The sequence below is a fragment of the Hesperophylax consimilis genome, chromosome 8 (assembly GCF_061612785.1).
Source record: "Hesperophylax consimilis isolate HC1 chromosome 8, BYU_Hcon_1.0, whole genome shotgun sequence".
NCBI lineage: Eukaryota > Metazoa > Arthropoda > Insecta > Trichoptera > Limnephilidae > Hesperophylax > Hesperophylax consimilis.
The window spans coordinates 3634175-3659345 of NC_142843.1; the positions used below are offsets into that span (position 1 = coordinate 3634175).

The 25171-nt window shown below is 36.8% G+C and overlaps 2 protein-coding genes across 2 annotated transcripts; one reads left to right on the forward strand and one right to left on the reverse strand.

Moving 5' to 3' along the window:
* The first annotated feature begins 96 nt into the window (after nucleotides 1-96).
* Nucleotides 97-3527, forward strand: Rad23 (UV excision repair protein Rad23). The gene has a single exon (XM_089634383.1). The coding sequence runs from the start codon at nucleotides 297-299 to the stop codon at nucleotides 1245-1247; it is 951 nt and encodes a 316-aa protein (XP_089490509.1). The 5' UTR covers nucleotides 97-296; the 3' UTR covers nucleotides 1248-3527.
* Nucleotides 3528-4375: 848 nt separating this feature from the next.
* LOC149421417 (actin-binding protein IPP) lies at nucleotides 4376-24486 on the reverse strand. Its single transcript, XM_089634757.1, has 9 exons — nucleotides 24296-24486; nucleotides 22216-22412; nucleotides 19934-20078; nucleotides 17321-17459; nucleotides 15480-15825; nucleotides 14293-14456; nucleotides 12386-12521; nucleotides 11517-11948; nucleotides 4376-10890 (listed from the first exon to the last, which is right to left on the reverse strand). Exons 2-9 carry the CDS (start codon nucleotides 22384-22386, stop codon nucleotides 10657-10659), a joined length of 1767 nt encoding a protein of 588 aa, XP_089490883.1. The 5' UTR covers nucleotides 22387-22412; nucleotides 24296-24486; the 3' UTR covers nucleotides 4376-10656.
* Between the last annotated feature and the right edge of the window lie 685 nt (nucleotides 24487-25171).

Sequence of the window (25171 nt, forward strand, 5' to 3'; positions counted from 1 at the left end):
AAATTAAATAAACAAACCTGAATATAGAAGAAAGGCTTATTCTGCTCGGGCAACTTGGTAAACTCTGCCAACAGAATCTGCAGCGTAATGGCCGCAAAGAATGCAAATGAATTTTGACGGATAGAGGTCGGCCATATCACGTAGGCTTTGAGTGAGGTTATGTTTACTGGCCAGTTTTGTTGAGTCAGTCAGTTGAATATCGGGAAAATAATCGTCATCTCTGTCGCATAAGCGTAGAACTATAGTGGACGCGTATTTAAGTTTTTAGTGGACGAGTAAACAAACAAAACGGCAAAATGTTAATCACTTTTAAAAATTTACAACAGCAAACATTTCAAATCGAAATCGACGGAACCGAAACGGTAAAAGCTTTAAAAGAAAAAATCGAAACAGAAAAGGGTAAAGATTATCCCGCGGACAACCAAAGGCTAATCTATGCCGGGAAAATTCTTACTGACGATAATTTTATCGACAGTTACAACATAGATGAAAAGAAATTTATTGTCGTTATGGTGACGAAGCCAAAAACCGGAGAAACCGCTGCCGAGGTTCCCCCCCCGGCTCCAGCGGAGGCCGCAGCCGGAACGGCAGCTATCGAGGTCCCCCCGGCGCCCGCAGAGGCTATCGAGGTGCCCCCAGCGGCCGAAGTGGCGGCTGTAGACGCCGAGCACGAAGAGCGGGTACGCTGTCTGATGGACATGGGCTACAGCCGGCCGCAGGTAGAGCAGGCTCTACGCGCCTCTTTTGACAACAGCGAGCGTGCCGTGGAGTACCTGGTGACAGGCATCCCCGAAGAGCTTCTAGCCGAGCGCCTGGAGGAGGAGGACGAAGATCCCTTGGGCTTTTTGCGCGGCCAGCCGCAGTTCCAACAGATGCGGGCCATCATTCAACAGGACCCCTCTCTGCTCAACACCATCCTGCAGCAGATCGGTCAGACCAACCCGGCACTGTTGCAGGCCATCTCTCAACATCAGCAAGCTTTTGTGCGCATGCTGAATGAGCCAGCAGACGGGCGTCCCGGAGCGCCAGCTGCTGCGGCCCCTGCCCCTGCAGTGGCTGCCCCGGCACCTGCCGCTGCGCCCGCGCCCGCCTCCAGCCTGTACATCTCCCCTCAAGACAAGGAGGCCATTGAGCGGCTCAAGGCGCTAGGTTTCCCGGAGCATATGGTGATCCAGGCCTACTTTGCGTGCGAGAAGAATGAGAACTTGGCGGCTAACTTCCTTCTGTCGCAGAACTTCGACGATTAGCCCCGCCGCCCGGAGCGTACTGTAAATATAGACTGTAACAACCTCCCGCGCGGCCAGTGTTATGAACTTAACAAGCATGTTAAAGTTGGGTTGTCTTTATTTCATATTTCAGTTAACGGCTTCAGTAATGGGGAAATGTGTTGTGAAATGTTTATGTCAAATACCTTCCACTGTAAGACAACGTACAAAGGTTCTAGCCGGCGAAACTAAGATGGTTAAGCGCAATTTATTATTGGTAATATATTTTTTAAATAAATCATTTTTATAATTCAATCCTTATTTATTTGTGCCGCATTGGGGCTTTAAAAAAACTAGAATGTAAAGCTTTTTATGCAGGTAGTCCTCTGGCCAAACGAGCTCCTACTTCGATAGCTATGGGGCGGTAGTTAGGCATTAGTTTTGTTCACGTCTTCAGCTAAACGTTGGTTCTTCAACTTCACACAATGCGCAATAATAATATATTGAATACTTAAATATATTTTTTCAAAAATCCAATAAATTTTTATTTATACTGATTTTGGTTGTTTACCTTTATACGATTTTTGTTTCGTTTCTTGGAAAAGATTATTCAATAAAAATAGAATATTATGAGAAAATGTTACATTTCAATCTTCATTTCTATAGCATATTTTTTTCACAATAGATGGGAGGGTAAATATACAGGATTGCTGGCTACGCTTAAGTACTTACTGTAAATGACTGTCATCCCATACAACGAAAACGAATTTTCGTTTTACTTTATTGAAAATTAGAATGTTAAAATTAAATATTTCCCAAATGCAGATACTTGTCTTTTATAGTAATTAAGGTGAATTACTTAGGTTAAATGTGGCCAGCGATCCGAATAATTACTCATGGGTGCTAAGGATACATTTTGCCATTCAATCTGTGTTGTCCGGGAAAAATAAACTAAATAGCTGGAATATGCTTAGTATTGCCCGGCACCTTACAAAATATTTTGCATGGTTGATCTGACAATCTAATTAAGGAATTTATAAGCAATATACACTTCAACTTTCAAAACGCTAACACAATAATTACATTTGACTGGCTATTTTTTTTAGAGGCGGCTGTGCAGTGTAAATGGTCTATGCATTTGCTTCAGTTCTGAAGTTGCTTGTACAATTCCTGTCAGAGTGCAGAAATAAATATAATAAAATAATTGGATTTTTTTTTTGTACACTTTGGCCACTGCCAGTCTGAATATTGTGGTGTTGTTTGTTAATAAATTGACGAAGCTTACAAAAAATATAACATTACCGTTTTAATAACGATTACCAGATAATGATTGAACAACCAAATCCAATGGTTATTACTGAATTTAGAACAAGGCAGGATTATGTTTACCATTCTTGGTGATTCAGTCGCTGCTAGAGTGTCCATTCTGCATTGCAAATGAAATGTGTATCTTTTTGAAGATTTAAAGTTTCCACTGTGCGTTTTGGGTTGGTATTTAATGCACTTTCATGTTTAACCAAAAAATCCCTTTGTTATTACCATGCACACATTCGTTACTAATAATGAAACTTATCATCACAAAAATGAATTACTTTATTATTGGTCGAGCCATTTTGAGGTTATTTTAATTCGATTGGTGGATAATCAATTATCAAAAATACTATCTAATTTCAGTTGTCTGCCGTTATGCGTAACTCTGGTTCAATGAACTTCTATTTGCTTTGATTTTAACATTCATTTGCAAAATTGGAACTGATTTGTCAAGAATTCAGAGTATACAGAGTTATTAATAAAACCAACCATAAAGAAAAATGGCAAAAGTATGTGAAAACATATACGATGAAAAAAAAAAATCAGTATCTGATGAAAACAGCCAGTTATCAGGTAGGTAATATATTTATTACCCTGGCTAAGTTTTGTGGGATTATAAAAAAAACTAACTCATGCAATTCAAATTTAAGTTATCGACTTTGAAAGGCGACATCTTGTTATTCCACTGCTATTCTATGTAGAGCGTTGAGTATGCATTTGTAAACAACTTTAAAGTCTTTGTCCATAAATTTAACAAGTGGGCGGTTTAGCTAGCTATTATTGTTTTTATATATGTCTGAAAATTCATTGAACTGAAAAATATTTCTTTTGTTCCTCTTTGAGGCAATGAGCCATCTCACTTTAACCGTACTTTTACAATTTCTCCAATTAAACACACAGTAACTACACCATTACAGTACGCTTGCATAATAAACAGCAATTATAATTATTCTTAAATTGGTTATTTGTAATTTTGTAAAAAATGTAATAAAGGCAGTGATTCATATATAATATGGTTTAATTTTCCAAGTTTCCATTGTCCTCCGTTACAAAAATAAATAACTTCAAGCCATCATGGAAAACCAAAAACGCATCGAGCGCTAACTATGAAGGCAGTTGAAATCCACCAAAACCTCATTAATATTAATAGACGAACGGGCTAAGCTTGATAGTTCTTGGTGTCGGGATACACCAAAACTAAACACCGAAAACCATGTTAATTTCACTTATTACTATACTGAAATACCGGCTCTAAGAGGATTAACGCACGCAACAAAATCTACACATCTGCCCTGATGGACACTGCAACGCTGTCCGAAACGTTGGCTAAAGGATGAAGCACAACACGCCATAATAACCAGTGGCAAATGTAATACATACTATAAAAGCATTAAGTTAAATTCAACCGGCACGAATTTTCGTTCTTTGTATCACGTGGTGCAAGCGAATTCCATATCGAGAAACATCACCTGGGAATTAAATCAATTATCTATACACGTAGAGCGTGGATGTTGACCATAGTATTGAAATTTCTCCGAATCATGAATGGCGCTCACAGATGCCTCTTAAACTCTTTAGCGAGATGGTGCCTCTTCACAGTTCGCATACCGATAATTCCAGCAGGTCGAAAGAAGCATCAAAATTGCTAGTTGCTAGTATTCATTACCACGCCTTTACCTGACCTGACATAGGGGTTAGGAATAGACTGGCAATATTTTTAGCTCACTACTCATTTTTGTGACTACAAGCGACCACTGATAACAACCCAAAAATTAATCACAGTTACTTTAAGCTTCATTTACATTATTCTCCATCATGCAAAGGAAGTCGTCTGAGAAATAAAACTGCATAGTGGTTTATATATATTTTTTATTATTTATTCATGTTAATAAATACACATATAATGATTATGGTAAAACAACTCTTACAGAATGAGGTGATTTCATATTTTTTCAGTGGACATATTAATATATCAGCATGGAAGCAACAAGGAACATGCACATCTGGTAAAACACTTTATTAATAATCATTTTTTGTAACAACTTTGAAAAGAACCTACCTTGCATAGATTGTGTTCTCCATATTACATATATTTTATTCCAAGAGACAGAACTGCTCTCCAAACAAAGATTGAATAATAGAAATATAACATTAAAATAATATGTATATTTCCTAATAATGAGAACCTTTGAAACCCTGACTTGACAATGGTTTTTTACACATACACAAAGATGGTCGTTTCTACCAATTTCATTCAATATTTTTATGTTCATTCCAAAAAGCAACTAAACTAAATTCTTCAGGACAGATAATATATAATACAGAAAGAATAATAATTATATCTAAATTAAACAATGTTACTTAGTTTTTTATTATATGTTTTTTTGTATACGCTGACCAGTTCTGGAACAACCGTTCCCCTAATAATCACGCCCCCACCCCCACTTCAACATCCATTGTTTTGTAATGTGTTAGTATATTTTGTCCTGGAGAAAGGAACAGTTGTTCCGAAACCGGTCTGCGTATATAAAAAAAAGAATCGTTGTTCAAACAAAGTAACATTGTTTGATTTATTTATAATGGATAACCACAAAGTTATATGTAGCTACATTAAAAAGATTAATGGTGTTTTATACTAAGTCATATCAAATAAACTTGCAATATTTTTATAATTATTGTTTGTAAGCATGGAAAAACATTTTATTCGTAAATATTAAATGTTTAAAATATTCCTAGATTAATAATATAATATATCTCATCATTTTTTTACATTCTTACCTACTCAGTTTAGTAAAATAAAAACTCTTTCAATTCCATAAAAACCTTTTCCGCCATCTTTAATAAAATGTATTACACTTTCCTAATTTATTATTTATATTGTAAATCTCCAAATATTATTAGGTAGTACTTATTTAAAAACAATTTTTTTTCCAAATGGTGCAAAAGTTGGATGGCGTTTACAGAACATCTGCCCTTATATGGTGGTTTTTCAAAAATTATAGACAATAATATTATATATATGCTAGAAGCAACGGGTATAGGTACAACAAATGCATTAAAAAAATAGAGTTCATCTTACAGCGAATAATTGTCTATGTGCAGACTCTAAAAGCACCAACTTCCATTATTCGCACCTAAATTTCGTTACACACGACACCGAGGACTGTGCATATTGAAAGAGACAACAATTAACCCCTAGAAAATGAAGAATATTCAAATGTAGCCACATTCAAACAGAATCAGAAAGTCACTGGAAACTTTATAATTCTCAATTCCAACAGTTCTGTTCGGAACTAAGCATAGTCCTATAACATAAAAAGCTAATATTTTTACTTTGATCATTTCTTGAAAAATAATGAAAAACATTTTAATTTTTAGACTGCATAATCGTAGTACACTGCAAGTTAGGCTCAATTTACTTAGACTGCATGTTGCAGTCAGTCACGTTGATAACAAAACAATTACTAGGGCTGGCCCTGTGCAGGCGCAATTGGAGCTCCAGAAACTGTCTTGCCAAGACGCCAAACTAACAATTAATACTACAGCCTTGAGGTTTTTACTAGCGCCAGGCGCCGTTTGACTCAGGGCCGGCCCTGTACATAACGATAAATGTTTTTGGTAAAACCAAATATTCTGAAGGACAAGTTCCAGACAACGCCCTTTGGACCTATCAATTCCGGAAAAGCCTTAAGCGGGCACTAGTTGACTATGTGTTAGGTAGTCTGCAACACACCGTAATCGTCTAGTCTTTACAGTGCTGGTCGTTTCAACGCAATCTAACACATCACGTTTTGACACAATTTAATGTGTTTTATAATGAATCACATATGCGACATCCGCTGATGGATCGCATATGTGACAGCCGCGTATCAGGTTAAGGCCCTACTGTGTTTCATATTCACATTCCACTCGATGCCGCTTGAGTTTTCACCTGTCTTCTAAAATCAGATATATTTGCTGGAGTCTCTCTCCTTCCATCCAGGTTTTCGGGATTTCAAGCGACATGCAAGAGGGTGAAAAACAAGAATATACAAACGTAAAGGGTTATTTAGCAGCGCAAGCTTACCTAACAGGTTATTTATTGTAAAACGTGCAAAGCATAGAAGCAGCAATATAAAGTTACACACTCACTTCCGAATTTAATAATATACCATTTGGTTGCTGTAACTTTTTATCAATGCAGAAATGAACCAAGGAAACTGCATCGGAGATGTGATCTGTCTTGACCCTTTTAAAATAAGACAATCTATCTTTACAGTTCTGGAAAGAGATCAGAAAGATTGTAGATACTTACATTTACAAAAAATTGCATATTTTCTTGAGAAAGGTTGTTATATGAACTGTAATGCATAATCTCTCAGGTTTACATCAGGGAATTAAAAAACAGGTATATATATTAATCTCACATTGGACGTAAAATGTCATCTTCATTAGAAAATCGTTTTGAATGCTTAATAAATAAAGGTAGGTTTAATCTCATATATTCATTATCTTTACAATTAAGAAAAACAAAGCAACAATCATTTAAATAATAACAAATTCTCACATTATATAATCAGGAAATGTAGGGTGACTGACATTTAATGTGAAATTGCGATATCAACATCTGGAAATAGAAAGATTGAGTGGAATATATGTAATCAGCAAATCATCATGCACCATTTATCAGGCACAGAATACTGTGGGTCCTGTATTCTTTATGCCTACTTTTTACGCATTTTGCATCAAGTAACAATCACCTTGCATATCATTACTTATGTGAGCATATTGAGGCATAAAGTTATTACATATCTATAAAACACATATGTACCAATAATTTGAAGACTTGGTACAAAAAAAAAACATGCTAATACTAATTTGTATGTCTTTTTGTAGATAATGTTGTTGGACTTTTAAGCCCTCGAATTATTGGTATGTTTTTTTGTAGATAACATTATTTGACCTAGGCCTTGAATTATTTGTACGTTTTTTGTAGATAACATTGTTTGACTTTAAACCCTCAATATACTGTATAAAAAATGAAAGAGAATATGTATTTACAATTTGTATCAATATTACCCTATTCATGGATAAATTTACAAATAAAATTTCATATCTGTTATTCTTTTAGTAGGTATATACATTCAAACCGAAGCAACAACTTTTAGTTCTAAAAATATTTATTTTAGCTTTGTATAAACTTTTGCATAAGCTTTGTAAACAACTGGCGGCTCCAACACTTCTTCAAGGTTCCATGATATTTCATCAAAATAAAAATTCAAAAACCTTAAAAAGTGATTGATTGATGAGTCATCAAAATGATGAAACAAAAACTAGGTTTAATAGATTCATCACTTTTCACGACTTCATATCACTTTTTGGAGGTGTGTTGAATTGTCATTTTGATGACATACCCGGTCACCCTTCTTTAATGGTGGGGAAACTGTACTGAAATCTCACTACCCGGAGAATACATAAAACTTCCACATCAAAGTCATCCACCTAATCAGATGTCGAAACACAAAATAAATTAAAATCTCCATAGATATATACCAATTATATAATATAGAATTTAAAAAAAAAGCAATATCTTCATCTTAATTCAATAATCGCGATTCTCGCCCGAAACTTTCTTGAACTAAAACAAACGGTCTAATAATATTCGTTACGAGGGGATTTAAAAGTTTGTCCCTGAGCTATACGAAATCCTGATTGCTCCTAGGCAATCAATTTCTTTCTTGGTCCTAACCAAGAAAGAAATGTACCCAAATGCTTAAAGGGTCATCTTGGAATATCCTAGTGTGCTCTAAGTATTGCACACTGAGAAATGCATGCAGAACGTTTGCCTGTTACTTAGGTATTTCATTATCTGGTGGGGATTGTTCAGTATCCCCCGCGACGAACCGCCACTGCAATACACTTAGCATAATATGATATGATGCTCAGCTGAAAACTCCCCTAAAACCGCATTTAGATAGATTTTCAAGTCTGACTAGTTTGAAGTTGTTACTTTCAGCTTTCTTTCAGCACCCTTTTTTGGAAATCGGCAAATTTGAAACATCACGTCTTATATTATTACTTGACGGTTAATTGGAAATTTCAAAGATCCACAGTTCATGATGGAAATAAAATTGTGATTCCAGACAAATAAAACTAGGCAAATTTCAAATTTGAGTTTTTGCTGCTTCAAAAACAAGCAACAGATTTTTGTGCTTTATTTACGGTTATGTAAAAATTATATCAAAAATAGGCAGGTTTACAAAAAAAAATCAATATCATTAACACGGGAGTTTTTAGTGAAACAAGCAGAGATAAACTTATTATGTACATCCACATTGTACTCATAAAACGTCAGATTTTCATGATCGCTGGAATAGATTTAAATTTTGAGTAAAAAAAAAAAAAACCCTTTAGGAGAACTTGTAATCAAGCATCGTATTGAACGAGTCACACATTTTAGGGTTAGCAGTATTCAAAATCGAGATACTCATTTCGAAATCATCGATTTCTTTAAAAATCGAAACATTTAAAAATTCACTTCAAAAAAATACATTTAAACGAATTACAGTGAAACTCACTTACGAGGTTCGCACCCAAGAAGTTTTGATTTTCGGTACTTTTGCATGAAATTAAAAAATTGCCTAAATTGCCCACCTAAGGTTTTTCCATACAAGAAGTTTTTGTTTCCGTTGCCTTAAAAACCCTTATAGAGAGATTCACTGTAGTAATAGAAAAATTTCGATACATTTAGTATGTATTTCAGTCGTCGTCATAGTTAAATATCTCGGTAGTACCCGCTAAGTTTGAATGTGGCAAAGCCGTATACATTAAACATAATTTATCGATGATCTAGGTTAGTAGTACCGCTCGCGCAGTTGGTTTCCCTTTCTGCGCTTTATTGGAAGAACAATGACAAAATAGGACAGACTAAGATAATATCTAAATCTTCAGAATGCTCGAGATTCTCCACAACGATTATTTTCTCCAAATTACGAGAGTTTATAAACTACATATTCAACTCTGCTGTTGTAGTTTTCCTTGTAGACTGGGATAGACCATATTATTATTTAATAAATCTATAAAAAATAGACAATCAGCAGCCCAGTGGGTAGGATGCTCAGCTGGCTGGATGGATTGAGCGTGAATCCCAAAGGACGTTCATACCAACGTAATTACTTCACTGCCTTTTCAACAGGAATTATGTTTAGTGAAAATGTATGGACTATCAATCTTAGGGTAAATATGTATTGGCGTTGTGCTGTTAACTCAGTTATAACCTCTCGGTCTTTCTAATAAATAATGCATGTATCAGGAAGAGGATAAATCTGCCGGACGAAGGAGTGTTGGGAGTTTTGAGCTTGGGTTGATGGATGGGGTGGAGGCTAGTGCTGCGGCCTTAGGCTTTTCTTCCACAGGAATACGCAAGTATCAGATACTGATGTTGTACATTCATGTCTCAAACAACTTGACGCGTACACGTCGCTAATGAAATTGCAAAACCCGCATCGCCTCCATCTCTCGAAACGTCAAAACCAGCCTTCGTAACCTCACTCACAACTGCTGTAGGTGTCATTTTTTGTTGACTTTTGTTCCCAGCATTGATCTAAAGAACAAGCATTTTTACAAAATGTCTGACACAAATGATGATGAAACTATCATTTCTGCTAGCCTATCATATTTATTAATTGCTCTGACATTTTTGAAGTCTCGACAATTGGATTAGTAACGACTTCTACCGGCTGGTCGCGGGAAACTGCCGTCACCGACTAGTTTACAAAATGTCGGCAATGTGTGACCGTGTACCTCTACGCAGATGTGGCGGTATTCTCCAAGATACTTGAATCGTGGAGTATCGGATACTTGCTTATTCCTGTGGAAGCAGCAGGAGACTGTAGTGCCGATCATTTATGCATCTAAAAGAAAGAGAGGTTACAATGGAGTTTTTAGCGACAGGACCATAGCTTCAGTTTTTTTTTTAAATCTTTTAAATATTAAACTTGGTGACAGATTAATAATCTATTTTGGCTGGACGGGTTGGAAGAATTAAGGAATATGCAGAGTGATCCCCAAATATCTTGTAGGCAACAATCCTTTGTGAGAACATTATAGCCCTCCGAGACAAGAAATTGTATCTTCTCTTCAGGATGGATGGAAGAGCGTATCAGAGAACGGCGGAGCCGGCCTCGGAGCGCGGCTGCGGTAGGCTGGGTGCGGGGGTCCAGATATCACGGCGCGGGTCGTAGAGCTCGACGGAGGCGGTGGAGGCACGCGCGCGGTAGAAGGCGTCCCCCTCGTGCAGCTGGTCGCCCCCGGCCACCAGCAGGCGGCCCTCCGCGGCCACCACGGCCGGACTGGCGCGTCCCACTGACATGCAGCTCACCACTGACCATACATCCTGTACAATTTACATTACTATTATTATATTGTCATAGAAATCAGCATAAATTTATTTTCAAAAAGCTTTTATTGTTTTGCTAGCTGAAGTCCCCAGCATCGTCTGGACTTTACGTAGAGAAAAATGAATATTTATATGAAAATCAAACCCACCGCAGACATTCTTCTTTACATAAAAAGATTTAACAGTAATCATCTGGCGGTTAAACGGTATTTTCAAAGTTCCATTACTCATGATCGAAATTATATTCTGAGCTGAACATAATTACACCGATCTAGAAATTCCAGACAAAAGTTTTGCAAATCTCACGACTTTTACCGTTTGAGAGTTTTTGCTGCTGTGCAAACAATCAAATTTCAGCTTTATAGTTATGAAAAGTGGCTTTTATTATTATATTAGATTATGTAAAATGAAACAATTTATAAAATATAATTTATATGCTGTTATACAAGTAATTAATACGAGTAGTAGTACTAATTTATACGAGTGATGAGCATTACAGTTTTAAAAATTATTTGTCAACAATCTCTCTCCCCCCTACAGCAGTAAAACATTAAAAAAAAATTGTTTCGCATCACCGGCGTTTTCAGATGAGAATAGAATGAATTTTAAAAGGATAACATTACCTCATCAAAATTGTAGCGCTCCACACTAGAGAGCACCTCCTGTGACTTGCTGTTACCCCCGACCACATACAGATATCCGTCCAACACAGCGACGCCAGCCTGAGACCGTGCCGTGCTCATATTGGCCAACGACCTCCACTCGCCCGTGACGGGGTTGTATGCCAGCAGCGAGCAGAGGTGTCTTTCGGCGTGGGTACAGCCACCAACCACGTAGATAAGGCCGTCGTAGGTCACAACACCCATGCTAAAGCGTGGCTCGGGCATGGGAGACTCGGGGGTCCAGGTGCCGCGGTAGGGGTCATAGCACTCCACCGAGGCGCCAATATCCTCGCCTACCCAGCCGCCCAGAGCATACAGGCAGCCCCGCCAGGCAGCCAGGCCGAACTCGCAGCGGGATACGCTCATGGAGGCCATGGGGGACCACTGATCCAGCTGTATAAAATGTATCAATTTGGTTAGAATAACCATTAGGCCATTTTTAACAAAGGAATAGTTTATAAAATTATACACAATTCTACTACTATCATGTGTGCAGTTTTTTTTTAAACACAACCGAACTGCCCCAGCAACAATCTTTGGTATTTATTAGGTGATAGATTGAAGAAGTCCACTTACTCGGTAAATTATTACCTTCATTAGTATTCTGCGCAATGAGGAGTACATATTATAATAGTTAGTCCCAGAATTTCTGCACTGAAAAAAATCCCTTCTTCCTGTAATCTGGTATTGGTGGAAACTTTAAGTGAAATGTCAAAGTAACGTAAATGGAATGCATAAAAATTATAGAAACATGTAAAAACTCAGGCAAAACTGCCGAGAACATAGTGCAGATATTGATACTTAATACGATATGTAAATGAGTATAAGACCTGTGGATCGTAAACTTCTCCGTCGGCCAGGATCTGACTGCCCTGCTCCCCGCCCACGGCCCACACTCGCCCCCCGAGGCACGCCACCCCGGGCAGGATGCGGCCCGTGCTCATGGGACTCAGATGCTTCCATTCCCTGGACACAAGACACCTTACCGAGGTGACATACAGTCAAATTATAACAGTTCAAAGACAAGAAGGGATAGGGGAGGTTGGTCCATGCAGCATTGAAAACAATGCTTACCTACCGCCTACGAAAAAACCCAATTACATATTATTATTCAATGAGCGGGCAGCGTTCTGCTGATGAGCTCATATCTAATTACATAATGAGTTTAACAGTAATTGAGTTGATTTAAATTTTAACAACAAGATAATCCTTTCTTCTCTGTAAATAATAGTCCAATCGAGCATTCTATTGATTTATATTAAAAGCATCGATGAGATGTGGATGTGGATTTAATATTTTAATAAATTGAATATTAAATTTAATATTGTCTTCAATATTAAATTGAATTTAATACAATTTAATATTGTATTCAATATTAAATTTTCATATTGAAGACAATATTAGTGATTTCTAAACGAAAATCTGAAACAGAAAAATCAGAAAAGGATACGGTCACATCTAGGACTCGAACCCAAGACCCTTGTCTTTCCGGAACACTGCTCTACCACTGAGCTAATGGGACCATATCCCCCTCGGTCACTTTTAACTGTATCATACTTCGAATAAGAACTACCAACATTGTCTTCAATTTTTTCACCGCACTTTTTTATTGGCAACTATCTTTATGTATGATCGCAAGATTCAACCCGAACTAAATGCAATCTAGACAGCGTCTTTTTTAGATAAACCTTTTTTTTTTTTTTTTTTAATGTGCGACATCTATTGACTTTTCTGCAAGTCTAGAATGAATATTTATTTTAAAAATTGAAGACAATGTTGGTAGTTCTTATTCGAAGTATGATACAGTTAAAAGTGACCGAGGGGGATAGGGTCCCATTAGCTCAGTTGGTAGAGCACTGTCCCGGAAAGACAAGGGTCCTGGGTTCGAGTCCTAGATGTGACCATATCCTTTTCTGATTTTTCTGTTTCAGATTTTCGTTTAGAAATCACTAATATTGTCTTCAATATTTAAATATTACAATTTGAGGTTTTACTCAATAAAGTTATTCCGAAAAATAAAAATTAAATTTTCTGTATTTACTTTACTAATGTTTAGGTCAATAATTAAATTGTAAGACTGTATAGACTCTTGTTGTTAAATAGAATCACTTTGGATATTGATATATTTAACATAGATGAAGCAGAATTTAGATGGCAAGTTTTGTTGCTGCTAGTATGTATTTACCCCCTTGAGGATGAGTTTATTTTGGATTTTTCACAGCTGATAGACGGCCGCTTACGGTCATTAATGGTCGTCAGTTATGAAGGGTTAGGAGCGCTGTTATCATTACCAGTAAGGCACTTAATGTTTTTCTTATGTATCTTCTAAAAACGAATTGAAATTTTAATTTTAACATTCTTGTTAAAGTATTGAATTTGAAGAAAGATTTATTGTCATCAGAGAGTTTGGAATATAATCTCGCAATTTACACAACTTCCTAATCTGTAATTTGGTGTTCAGTTGTTACTGTGGAGATGTTGATTAAAACTCTCGAATTTGTTAACGATAAATTTATTGCGAGAATAATTTTTAACAGAGGATTCAAACAGAACTCGCGGTGTTTTGACGGTGGGGAGTGGTCAATCGTAGGGTTAGGACGCTAGATACAGAATGAATTATGCCAGTCACGGTTAGCAGCTCTAGCAGTGAATACCAGTGGTATAAAATATTGTCAAGGAAAAATATTTGTAATGCAAATTAAAGCAGTCCTTCTACAAATTGATAGAAATAACGTACCAGGTCTGCAGATCAAAGTACAGCACGGTGTCAAAGGTGATGTCGGTGGCGCGCTGAGCTGCCCTCGGGGGCTCCCGGCAAGACCCCCCCAGCAGCAGGAGACGGCGCCGGGCCCTCTTGCGCGCTATCGCATCCAGCTGCACCAGGGCCCCCTTTCTCGACACCTGCAAAAAAATTGTTTACAACCATATTGAAAAATAATATTTACACTAATTGTGAGAACATATTATATTTCGTTTTTTTTCACAGTAAATTATCAATTAAGTCTACTTTTAAAGCCTGAACGAAAGAGAAATCGGAAAATGACTAGATAATATAAAATGAATGCTAATTTCAATAGAATTTTGGAGGTAAAGGAACTTGTGGGGATTTCGTGGGTATTATGAACATCTCTTCATCTCTTGTGGGTATTTTAGAACATATGCGAATCGATGGAAATTTGGTAATGCAGGTTTTTAAATACCGGTAAATTGTATATCAGGTGTAATCATGGATTTATTTTTGCACTTTGGTTCAATACAATAACATTAGTGATGAGATGCTAACATTTAACTTAGTGTTCTTCAATATTAAAAGCAGGTAATGTATATAAATAAAGCAGTTAATATTCGTTTGTTCAAAGTCTTAAATCTCCAAAACTTTTTCACTGATTGGTTTGAAATTTTGACACGATGTTGCATTTGAATACGCATGTGTTTATATATACCTATATTATATAGATGTCACCTGTAACAGGTAAAACGGTTTTTTTTTTTAACAGCGCCATCTGTTGTAGGTAAAAGTAAAACGCACTATTGTTTCTCTATCTGTAGTCACAACAACGCATGGCGGGGTACAGCTAGTCTTAAGAATAAAAAACGTCTCGACTCCTAAACTACCATTACAAAATACACCGCCGGTTGTGACGTCACTGGTCACGTCCATAGATTTGGTGCGTTTTCAGGATATCCGAAAAATGAAAATATTCAAAAAATTATTTTAACTATTAAAACTAACTAAACAATAAAAAAATATACTGATATTTATGTTAGAAAGTTAAAAAATAAATAATAAGGACTGGAGTTCCTTATTGTAAGTGTTGTAGTGATGTTCGACATCAGCATTTTTCTTTAAACCTGTGTAAGTAAAAAGACTTTTGGCAAAGTCTAGGTGCACCGATATATTTACAAATAAAAAAAAATATTTACCAGGTCAGCGCGATGGTTGCGCAGTGCCACCCTCAGTGATGCATCCCTACACCTTAGCACAGCTCTATCGAGAGCGGGGGCCCCGAGCAGCACCAGCCGGACCGATCGCAGCACCTCAAACACGTGACGCCGCCGCTCCGAAGGGTCGTGCTCCACCCAGCGCATGGCCGCGTCCAGCACCTCGCTCTCTGACTCTACACGCAGCTGGTCTGAGGACAGCAGCCGCGCCAACAGGCTCGCCGGCAACTGGAGGAGCTCGTCTCCTTCGCTGGCCACCGAGAAGTGCCACTGGATGTGCTCCAACGCCGCGGTGGCCAGATCGGTGCAGTTGTGCGCCTCAGCAAACCTGACGGAATATGAAAACACTGTGTACAATCTGCGTGATTCTAAATGCATAGTTATGAATGGTACATACTTGGAGCAAGTGGATGAGTTTGTGTATTTAGGAAGTATGTTGACAGGAGACTAGAAGGTTGATTGACATTGATAGAAGGGAGAATGCAGGAAATTTAATTAATGAATTCAGTAGAGGCTAACAAATCTTCTTGATATATAAAAATGCGTATGTTTGTGCTTCCAAAACATTGTAGAGGACCGATATGGCTGAAAATTTCAAGGTTTATTCTTATTAGTGCCAGTAGTGTTTAGAGATTGGTTTCAATGGTAGAGGAAGTCAGGGACTGCAAAATTATGTCCTTCTATAGATCAAAAAAACCGATTGTCTTCGAATACAAACCTAATAATATTTGCTTAACAACTGTTACATCTGTTAAAGACCTTGGCGTCTCTCTTGATAGCAAGCTTTCTTTTCGGGATCACATAACTGCAATCGTTAATAAATCCCTTAAGCTACTTGGTTTCATCACTAGAATCACTTCTGACTTCAAAAACGTAAATACCCTTAGAACTCTTTACTGCTCCTCGGTTCGCCCCCATCTTGAATATGCTTGTGTTATTTGGTCTCCTTTTTATGCTGTCCACATTCGACGCATTGAATCTGTTCAACATCGGTTCTTAAGAGGGATTGCTAGGAGGCTAGGTTTAGAAAAAGGCAAATACTCATATGATGAAATTGAACTAACTCTAAACCTCTCTCCTTTGGAAGTCCGTCGGCAAAGAAGTGACCTCATTTGCTTCTTCAAAATTATAAATGGTATTATTGATTCACCTACTCTACTGAAACTCATTCCCTTCAATATCCCCCGCACAGACTCAGAAATAATGAACTGCTCTTCCTCAACCATCATTCGAAAAATGATGGATATTATTCACCATTGTCCAGAATGTATAGACTGGTCAACTCAAGTCAAAACCTTAACTCTTTGGGGATAAGTCTGAATGATTTTTGCCAGTCGCTAAATAAGTGACGGAATATTATAAGTGTCCTGTGGTCCTGACCCACGGCGTATTCTTGACTTGATTCGACTTGTCACTTTATTTTCTTATATTATATCTACCATATGTCTTTGATTTCATGTACCTTTGTCTACTCCTGTATTTTTCATTTTACTTTATTCGTGTTATTATTTTGTAATTTGGACGATGTCCGTTAATAAATAAATCTCAGCACCGGAATAAGATAGAAAGTCAAATTAAAGTCAATGTAATGTAGTTTTTTAACAGTAACATTGTGGTATACAGTAGTGAATGGTGGAAGAAATCGGAGGTGCCTGAGGAAGACATAAGCAAAAGCGAAGCATTGCGGGGTTCACTAGTAAATATATATCAAAGGTAGCAGTAAGGCTAGGAGTTTAAGAATTTTTATATCAGTCCTGATGTATGGCAGTAAGGCGTAGAACTGGCAGAGAAATGAATTTTACTAGAAGAAGAATTATTCTTACATATAGATTCCGATGGCATTGGAGGGGTGCAGTTCCCGGATGAGGAACTCTTGGCAACCGGCGACCAGGTCCCGCAGTTGTAGCATGTCTGCCGCCGCCAGCAACTCCTGTACAGTGTCTCTAGACAGCATTACCTCACCTGAACACAGACATTTTAAATTGGTTAGTATTTGACAAGCTACAAAGATAATAAAAAACAATGACAAACCGGTAAAAGTGAATGTGAGAGTGTCTCAGAAATTACCTGCTTCTGTTTCATGATTTTTTTTTCAGGCAAAGAAACCCTAAACCCCAAAAGTAACCCTACGAAAAAAATGTCAAATTAACCTGTTAACCGGGGAGTTCAGTTTTGAATTACGAGGCATATAACGGGCGCGAACTCCTTCACTAGGACGTATCAATACAACACGCCCGGTGGGCGTAATTTCATATTTTAATTTTTTTTTATTTATGCATCAAAAAAAATAAAAACATCGAATTAAAAAAACGGAATATTTACAAATAATTATAAAGATTACAAAAAATATAAAAAAGGTTATAATTACAGAACAATGAATAAAAGCACACAGATAAAAGAAAAACATTGAATTAAAAAAATTAAAAACTCAATTTCCGTGTGATATGCTCGGAAATATAAGTCCCGCTCGTTCCAGGGAGCAACATATATTTCAAGGACGTATTCATACGTCCTACCAGTACCCGATACTGTTTACGTTTGACGTATTTATACGTCCCGCCCGGTTAACAGGTTAATTGGTTTCTAGTTATATTTAAACATATTGCCAGTTGAACTCTCGAGTTATTTTTAGATATTTTCAGACAGAAATGTAATATATTATCATCGTAATAAGCTGATAAAAACTAGTATCCATGATCACCTTTTGGAGTGGGGCGACTTGGATCACAAGGTTTTTTTTTTTACTGTCCAAAACCACAAACATTTTTTTAATAGTATATATTTTGATAGTTTAAACATGTGCAATAAATATTAATGAATAAAAATTCTACCTGCGTACGTTTGTAACATACGTTTTTTGTTTGTTGTACGTAGTCGACCGGTAACATTGAAAATTTCAACGATTATTCATATTAGTACCAGGAGTGTTAAGCGCCATCTTCTCCTTCTCCCCGACTGCTTCTACCATTCAAGATGGAAGAAGTCGGGGAGGCCCGAGGAATACTTAACGCAATATGTCTGCACCGGAATGTGATAAGTCGATGTAATGTAGTTTTTTTAACAGTAACATTGTGGTATACAGTTGTGAATGGTGGAAGAAGTCGGAGACGCCCCAGAAAGACATTAGCGAAGCATTGCGAGGTCCATTAGAATGACATAAAATTTTTAAACATAAATTTATTTACTAACAGACCGTGTCTAATTTCAACACATTACATATTACACGAACTTAACCTCACAGACAAAGACTTTTATTTACTGTGTGTTCCTTTGAGAACTGTCAAAACGTGATAATTTTTGTGTTATTTACGAGTTTTGCTAAAAGCTTCATAACTCACGTTTTGGGAAACGTAGCCTCATTCTAAAATATGTTTTGGAAAGATTATGAAATTCAATATCGTATTGTGTTGTTATTCGTAAATATTTGCGTTTCTAAATATACATTTTATGAAAACGTCAAAAATATGTAAAAATCGCTGACCATTATTTCAAAGCCGTGAAAAATGTACTTTTTTCTGAGTATCATAAAGAAATAACACTTTATATATTGAAGAAATATAATTAAAAACTATTAGTCACCTCAAAATATTAACCGTCCAAACTAAAATATTTTTAATAAATTATTTAGAAACGCAATAAATTATGAACGAACAAGATGACAGATCCAATCGGCTTAGATAATGCACCTCTACGTTCCATAGATATCCTTGAATACAGACGCGTAGCATTATTCATTATCGATACTCTGTTTTTTAAATCATGGCAATCCGTATACTAGTGATGGAAATAAATCAATTATTGTAAAATCTCGCGCGTTTACGTGAAAAGACGTTCTAATGTCTTGACCGCTATTATCATATTTACGTCTTTTGACGTTCTAATGTTCTGAGTGGTTAATACAAGGAGAAATGTTGCAATACAGGATAATGAAAAAATTAATGCTATGACAAAAATAGGACACATTAACAATAATGTCAAGTCAAGACAAGAACAAGGTTTTGATGGAGTTCATGACTTTTAGCACATATCGGTATAAAATATTACTTGCAAAAATCATTAAAGCTAACACCAAAAAATTCATGGTCCTGACTTGAGTTGACAAGTCTGGCCATTCTAGACATCGGTGAGGGGTATGCATAATTTGTGGAGAGTTGATTGAGGAAAAGCAAATCATTATTTCTGAGTCTACGGGAAGGGATATTAAAAGAGATGAGTTGCAACAAAGTCAAACTGTTAATAATTTTGAAAATGCAGATGAGATCTAAGTCCTTCCTGTCGGATTAGCTCAGTGGTAGAGCAGTGCCCCGGCGAAGCTAAGGTCCTGGGTTCATTTCCTAGATGCGACCGTTTAATTTTCTGATTTTCGTCTCAAAATATTGTCGTCAATGATTAAAGAATATATTTGGTTTACAATAAACTATGCAAGAGAAAGCGACCTGTGTAGATGAAGTCCACGATGAGAGCGAGGGCGTGCGATGGCACCGTGGGCAGCGACACGGCAGATCGTTTCTCCTCCGCCAGGCCGCTCCCGAACATGGCCGAGAAGTAGGCACTGCCCGCCGACAGCACGAGCCGGTGCGCCTAAAAACAAACAAATAACGGTGACCGGGTGTCTCATCAAAATGACAGTTCAACACACCTACAAAAAGTGATATAAAGTAGGTTAAATAGTTTTTGTTTCATCACTTTTAATGACTCTATATCACTTTTTAAAGGTGTGTTTAATTGTCATTTTGATGAAATATCATGGAACCACAAATAACACTTAAATTAGTGATAAGCAAAAGAAATTGCTTAATTACTTTGGTGCTGCTCTCTTCAGGCGATGGAAGAAAAATGTTGTTATCTACTGCCAAGATGATTTAGACGCACACTATCTAAGGATTTTTGATAATCTTGTCGTTTTCCTATTAGAGTTGTCATTTAAAAAATATAATGAAGAAATATTAAGTCAAATAACGCCCAACTGTGTGCAATATTTTGTTACAAGTGTATAATAGTTTTGCAATTTAAAAAATCTATGTAAATAAAAATTTTCATGTTCGTTTGTTCAAAATCTTAAATCTCCGAAAGGCCTTCACTGATAGCTTTGAAATATTGACAATGTTGCTTTCAAATACGCATGTGTTTTTATATAGATGTCCCCTGTGACTTAAAACAGTGTCATCTGTTGGAAGTAAAAGCAACACGCGCAATTGTTTCTCTATCTGCACAGACAGACTGAGCAACAGCAAAACGTGGCGAGGTACAGCTAATATTTCTTAAAATTACTCTGCTTCAGTAAACTGGGCTGTGTACCACAAATCTCAGTAGTCATTTGTGAAGTATATTGATGATATTAAGTTAAATAGCATCCCATTGCAAACAAATATTACAAAATATAGGTGAAAGTCTGCGTTGATAATATCTGGCTAATTTATATAGCGCCGTTTTCGTGAGAAATCACCTCAAGGGCGCTGTAATGATGTAGTAAGTTAAATAACATTGCATTGCAAACAAATATGTATTATAAAATACAGTTGAAAGTCTGCGTTGATGTAGTAAGTTAATAATATTGCATTGCAAACAAATATGTATTATAAAATACAGTTGAAAGTCTGCGTTGATGTAGTAAGTTAAATAACATTGCATTGCAAACAAATATGTATTATAAAATACAGTTGAAAGTCTGCGTTGATGTAGTAAGTTAAATAACATTGCATTGCAAACATATATGTATTGTAAAATACAGTTGATAGTTAAATAACATTGCATTGCAAATAAATATGTATTCTAAAATACAGTTGAAAGTCTGCGTTGATCTAGAATTCTACGCAGAAAAATATGGGCAAACTTCATCTTGTATGATATCTAAAGAAGCATAAACTCATGAACAAACAGATTTTCTGCTTTATAGTTTAGATAGATGAATAGACACCCCCGAAATATGGAGCTGGAGAAAAATGATCAGGATTCCATGGATAGCCATGCACACAAATGTGTCCATTCTGGAAGAGCTAGGCATCCAAAACAGACTTTCACATGCCTGCAATGGACACGTTACTCACCAAACTGAGGACTCCAACTCGGAGAAACCCAGTCACTGACACAGTGTTTGGCAAGAGATGCAGAGGAAGGTCACCAATACGCTGGAGTGACTAAGTATCACAGGCGTCCGGTACGTCGGTATCCTTGGTTCTTCATGCAGGTCAGGTGGAGGATCTCTGTCCACCAAAGATATTAGAAGAACGAGATATGCTATGTTGGCCGCCGGACCGTAGGCGGAGTACTACCTAATTAGGGTACTTTGAATACTGTCGGGACGTGTACGCACAGAAATCTGTTCTATGTATTAGTGCGGATACCTTAGCATAAGCGAAGGTGTGCAGTAGTATTGGTGAACAAAACCGGCGACACTGGGCAAAACAATTCCACACAGTATGAACTGCTCATAGCACATCTCGTTCTTCTAATATCTTTGCTGTCCACCATGGAAATTGGGGTGTGAGTCACGATCCTCAGCAATTAAGGATCGACTCAAGAAGAAGTTAAGATGTATTTTAAAATATATTTACATAAAAATGTACATAAAAAAAAAAAAAAAAAAAAAAAAAAAACATTAGAGTGACTATAAATAACACACAATTTTCTTTTCTTTTAATATTTGAATTAATGGAGGAATTCGCTTGCAGAGGATTAAACCCTACGCTTTGGACTAATAGACTACAACTGAACTTACCTTGATAGTAGTGTCCCCAGAGATTAGCTCTACATCGCAGAACTTGCCGGTCTTGCGCAGGGAGTTGAGGTTGCCTATGACGCGGTGGGCGTAATTTTTGCACATATAGGGCCGCTGCCCTGAGCCGAGTGCCTTTGCCGGCCCGTCCACGTTCCCGTTCAGCCCCGACATACCACCATCTGCCACTCCGTCTATAACTTCAAACAAAAAAAGTACATGCATATTAAATAAGGAATTATCTAACTTAAGCTTAACCGTTTGTGTGCTGGGCCTTTTTTCATAATATGTACTAAAATTGCGTATTAAAAAACGGGGAAAAAATTATTACAATCCTACGTATTCTTGCTGAACATATTTTTGCTTTGAAATCACGGCTCGCTGTTTTTGTAATTGAAATAAGCGTTTTTAATATTTTGTTTAAATAACGCACACCACACGCACTACCTCGCACGCCGAACCCTCAATGGGCACTAAAGAAGCGAAAATCGTTGTAATATCGACAATACGCATTCAAACGGTTAATCGGATATTAAAGAGCGACGCTAAAGTCGCAATTGAGGTGACTTGGTCACGTATTAAGGATACCAAAAGACCAAATTTCACTGAAAATATTGAAAGCGATTCCTAAGGGAAGACATCCCGTGGGTCGCCAGAGAAAGTTGGGAGAAGCAACTCCATAGGTTGGGGCTGATATGGACAGAGGTCACTGAAGTAGCGTAGGTCAGGGATGCCTAGAGACGCCTTGTTGAGGAGATGGGTCCCCGAACCAAATAGGACATGAACTTAAAGAGTGACTTCCGCACAAGATACTGGTGGCAATATGAATTCTAGAGGGAAGACATCTACCTGACTACCCCAGAAATAGTTGGAAATAGGTGGAAAGCAGTGGCAGAGGCCGTGCAAGGAGAGAATGTGCCTGCAATAGGCAGAAACAACTGAAGTAGTGCAGGATAGTAATGTGTAAGTTGAAAGACCTCATTAAATAAATAATAGGTTCACAACCAGACTAACAAAAGGAGAATAAAATGACAAATTTAATGATGAAGATTCATATGCATTGAAATAAACATTCTTCTTCTATCGTATGGTTTGGGTCAAAGATGGACATCAACATCCTGAACCAACCTCGTGTTGTAATAATAAATTTACATTTACCATCAGACGATTTTCGGAAACATGAAACAATAACAAAAAAAGGAAACAATAACAGATTATCAAAATAATAAATGAAGTAAGTATTACATATCCACACAAACGAATCGCTGAGCACTAATAGAACAAATATTTCAGAGAAGACGTATTTCAAATAACCTTGATAAGTTTTCGGTGGTTCCTTTTATTATCAAAATAAGTCTCGAATTTATCTTTTAGTCTTATTATGTGCTTGAGCAAATAATATGTCAAATAAAGATAAAGTAAAAATCAATTTAATTTAAAATAAACATTAAATTATTCTGCAGTTGTATGAACTGGTGGTAGATTTCAAATAGAACTGGGGACTTTGAATTGTTAGTAATAAACAGCCATTATCTATTTAATAAAGTTAGAGAGCATTAAACTATTGCCTATTAATGTCTGATAAACATATTATGACATATGCACTGTATAAATTATTAGAAATAAAATGTTTCAGCAAAATGTTGAAATATCCTTTCCGTGTTTCTGTTATTTATGATCACCAAAACTTATAATAGCTTTACACTTTCCAAAGTTGGGCAAACGAATAGTTTTGTAAACTAATCAGACCCACCCACTTCAGTTACAGAATCAGCCAGGTGATTCAACTCCATTTTTATTACAGTGTGGATAACGAAATATTTAACAAAAATGTATACAATGGAGAAAAAGATATGCCGTATGAAACATTAGTAATATGCAGTCAGGTACCGTAAATGCAAATGTTTATTAATTAAGTGAAAGGTTCTTCAGTCAAAATTTCAATAAACTATCATTAAGGTGTCTTTAAAAGAGTTAACAATTTATAAATATCGCAATTTTTAGCTAATTTATTTCGGAGTTCTGCAAATAAGTTGAGTAATTATTATACAGCTATTCAGAATAGTAATAATAGTAAACTAACCATATTATTCAGCAAATGAAATCCCAACTCTTATAGGAAACGTACACTTCAACCTAACTTTGAAACAATTAAATTATCGAGCCTTTTATTTTATTAATCATAAATTAATAATTCAGTTAACAGTTGGAGACAAGATAATGGCTCGGTGTTCTGAGTAATTAATGTCAATAAACCAAATTGTTGACGTTTAAAAGTCATTAATGAAAATGGTAGGCAAATCGTCATTATATATTTTTTCTATGGCTTTCCTCCTTTGCATCATACCGAAAGTACACGTTGGGCCATAACGTTGGGCCAACGTGGTTTTTTTATGGGCCAACGTATTGGAGCAAAGCATTGGACTATCATTGGACCAATGCGCTGGCCCAAAGTGTACAAGACCACTTAAAGTAAGTTGGTGAGAGAAGATGTATGGAAAATGCCGAAACCTACCTAAATCTTTCATAACATTTCTCATTCCTTATCTCATCAAAAACACAAATACAATTATAATAGTTCATTTTGCACCACTTTGCATATATATCACTTTAAAAGTTGGTCATACACAAAGAAATTAGAAGAACGAGATTTGCTATGTTGGCCGTCGGACCGTAGGCGGAGTACTACCTAATTAGGGTACTTTGAATACTAATCGGGACGTGTACGCACAGAAATCTGTTCTATGTATTAGTGCGGATGCCTTAGCGTAAGCGAAGGTGTGCAGTAGTATTGGTGAACAAAACCGGCGACACTGGGCAAAACAATTCCACACAGTATGAACTGCTCATAGCACATCTCGTTCTTCTAATATCTTTGGTCATACAAGATGGCTGCCAGGCAATTTCCTCTCACCCTAGACTTGGCTTCAATGCTACTACTACATACAAAATGCTCTGT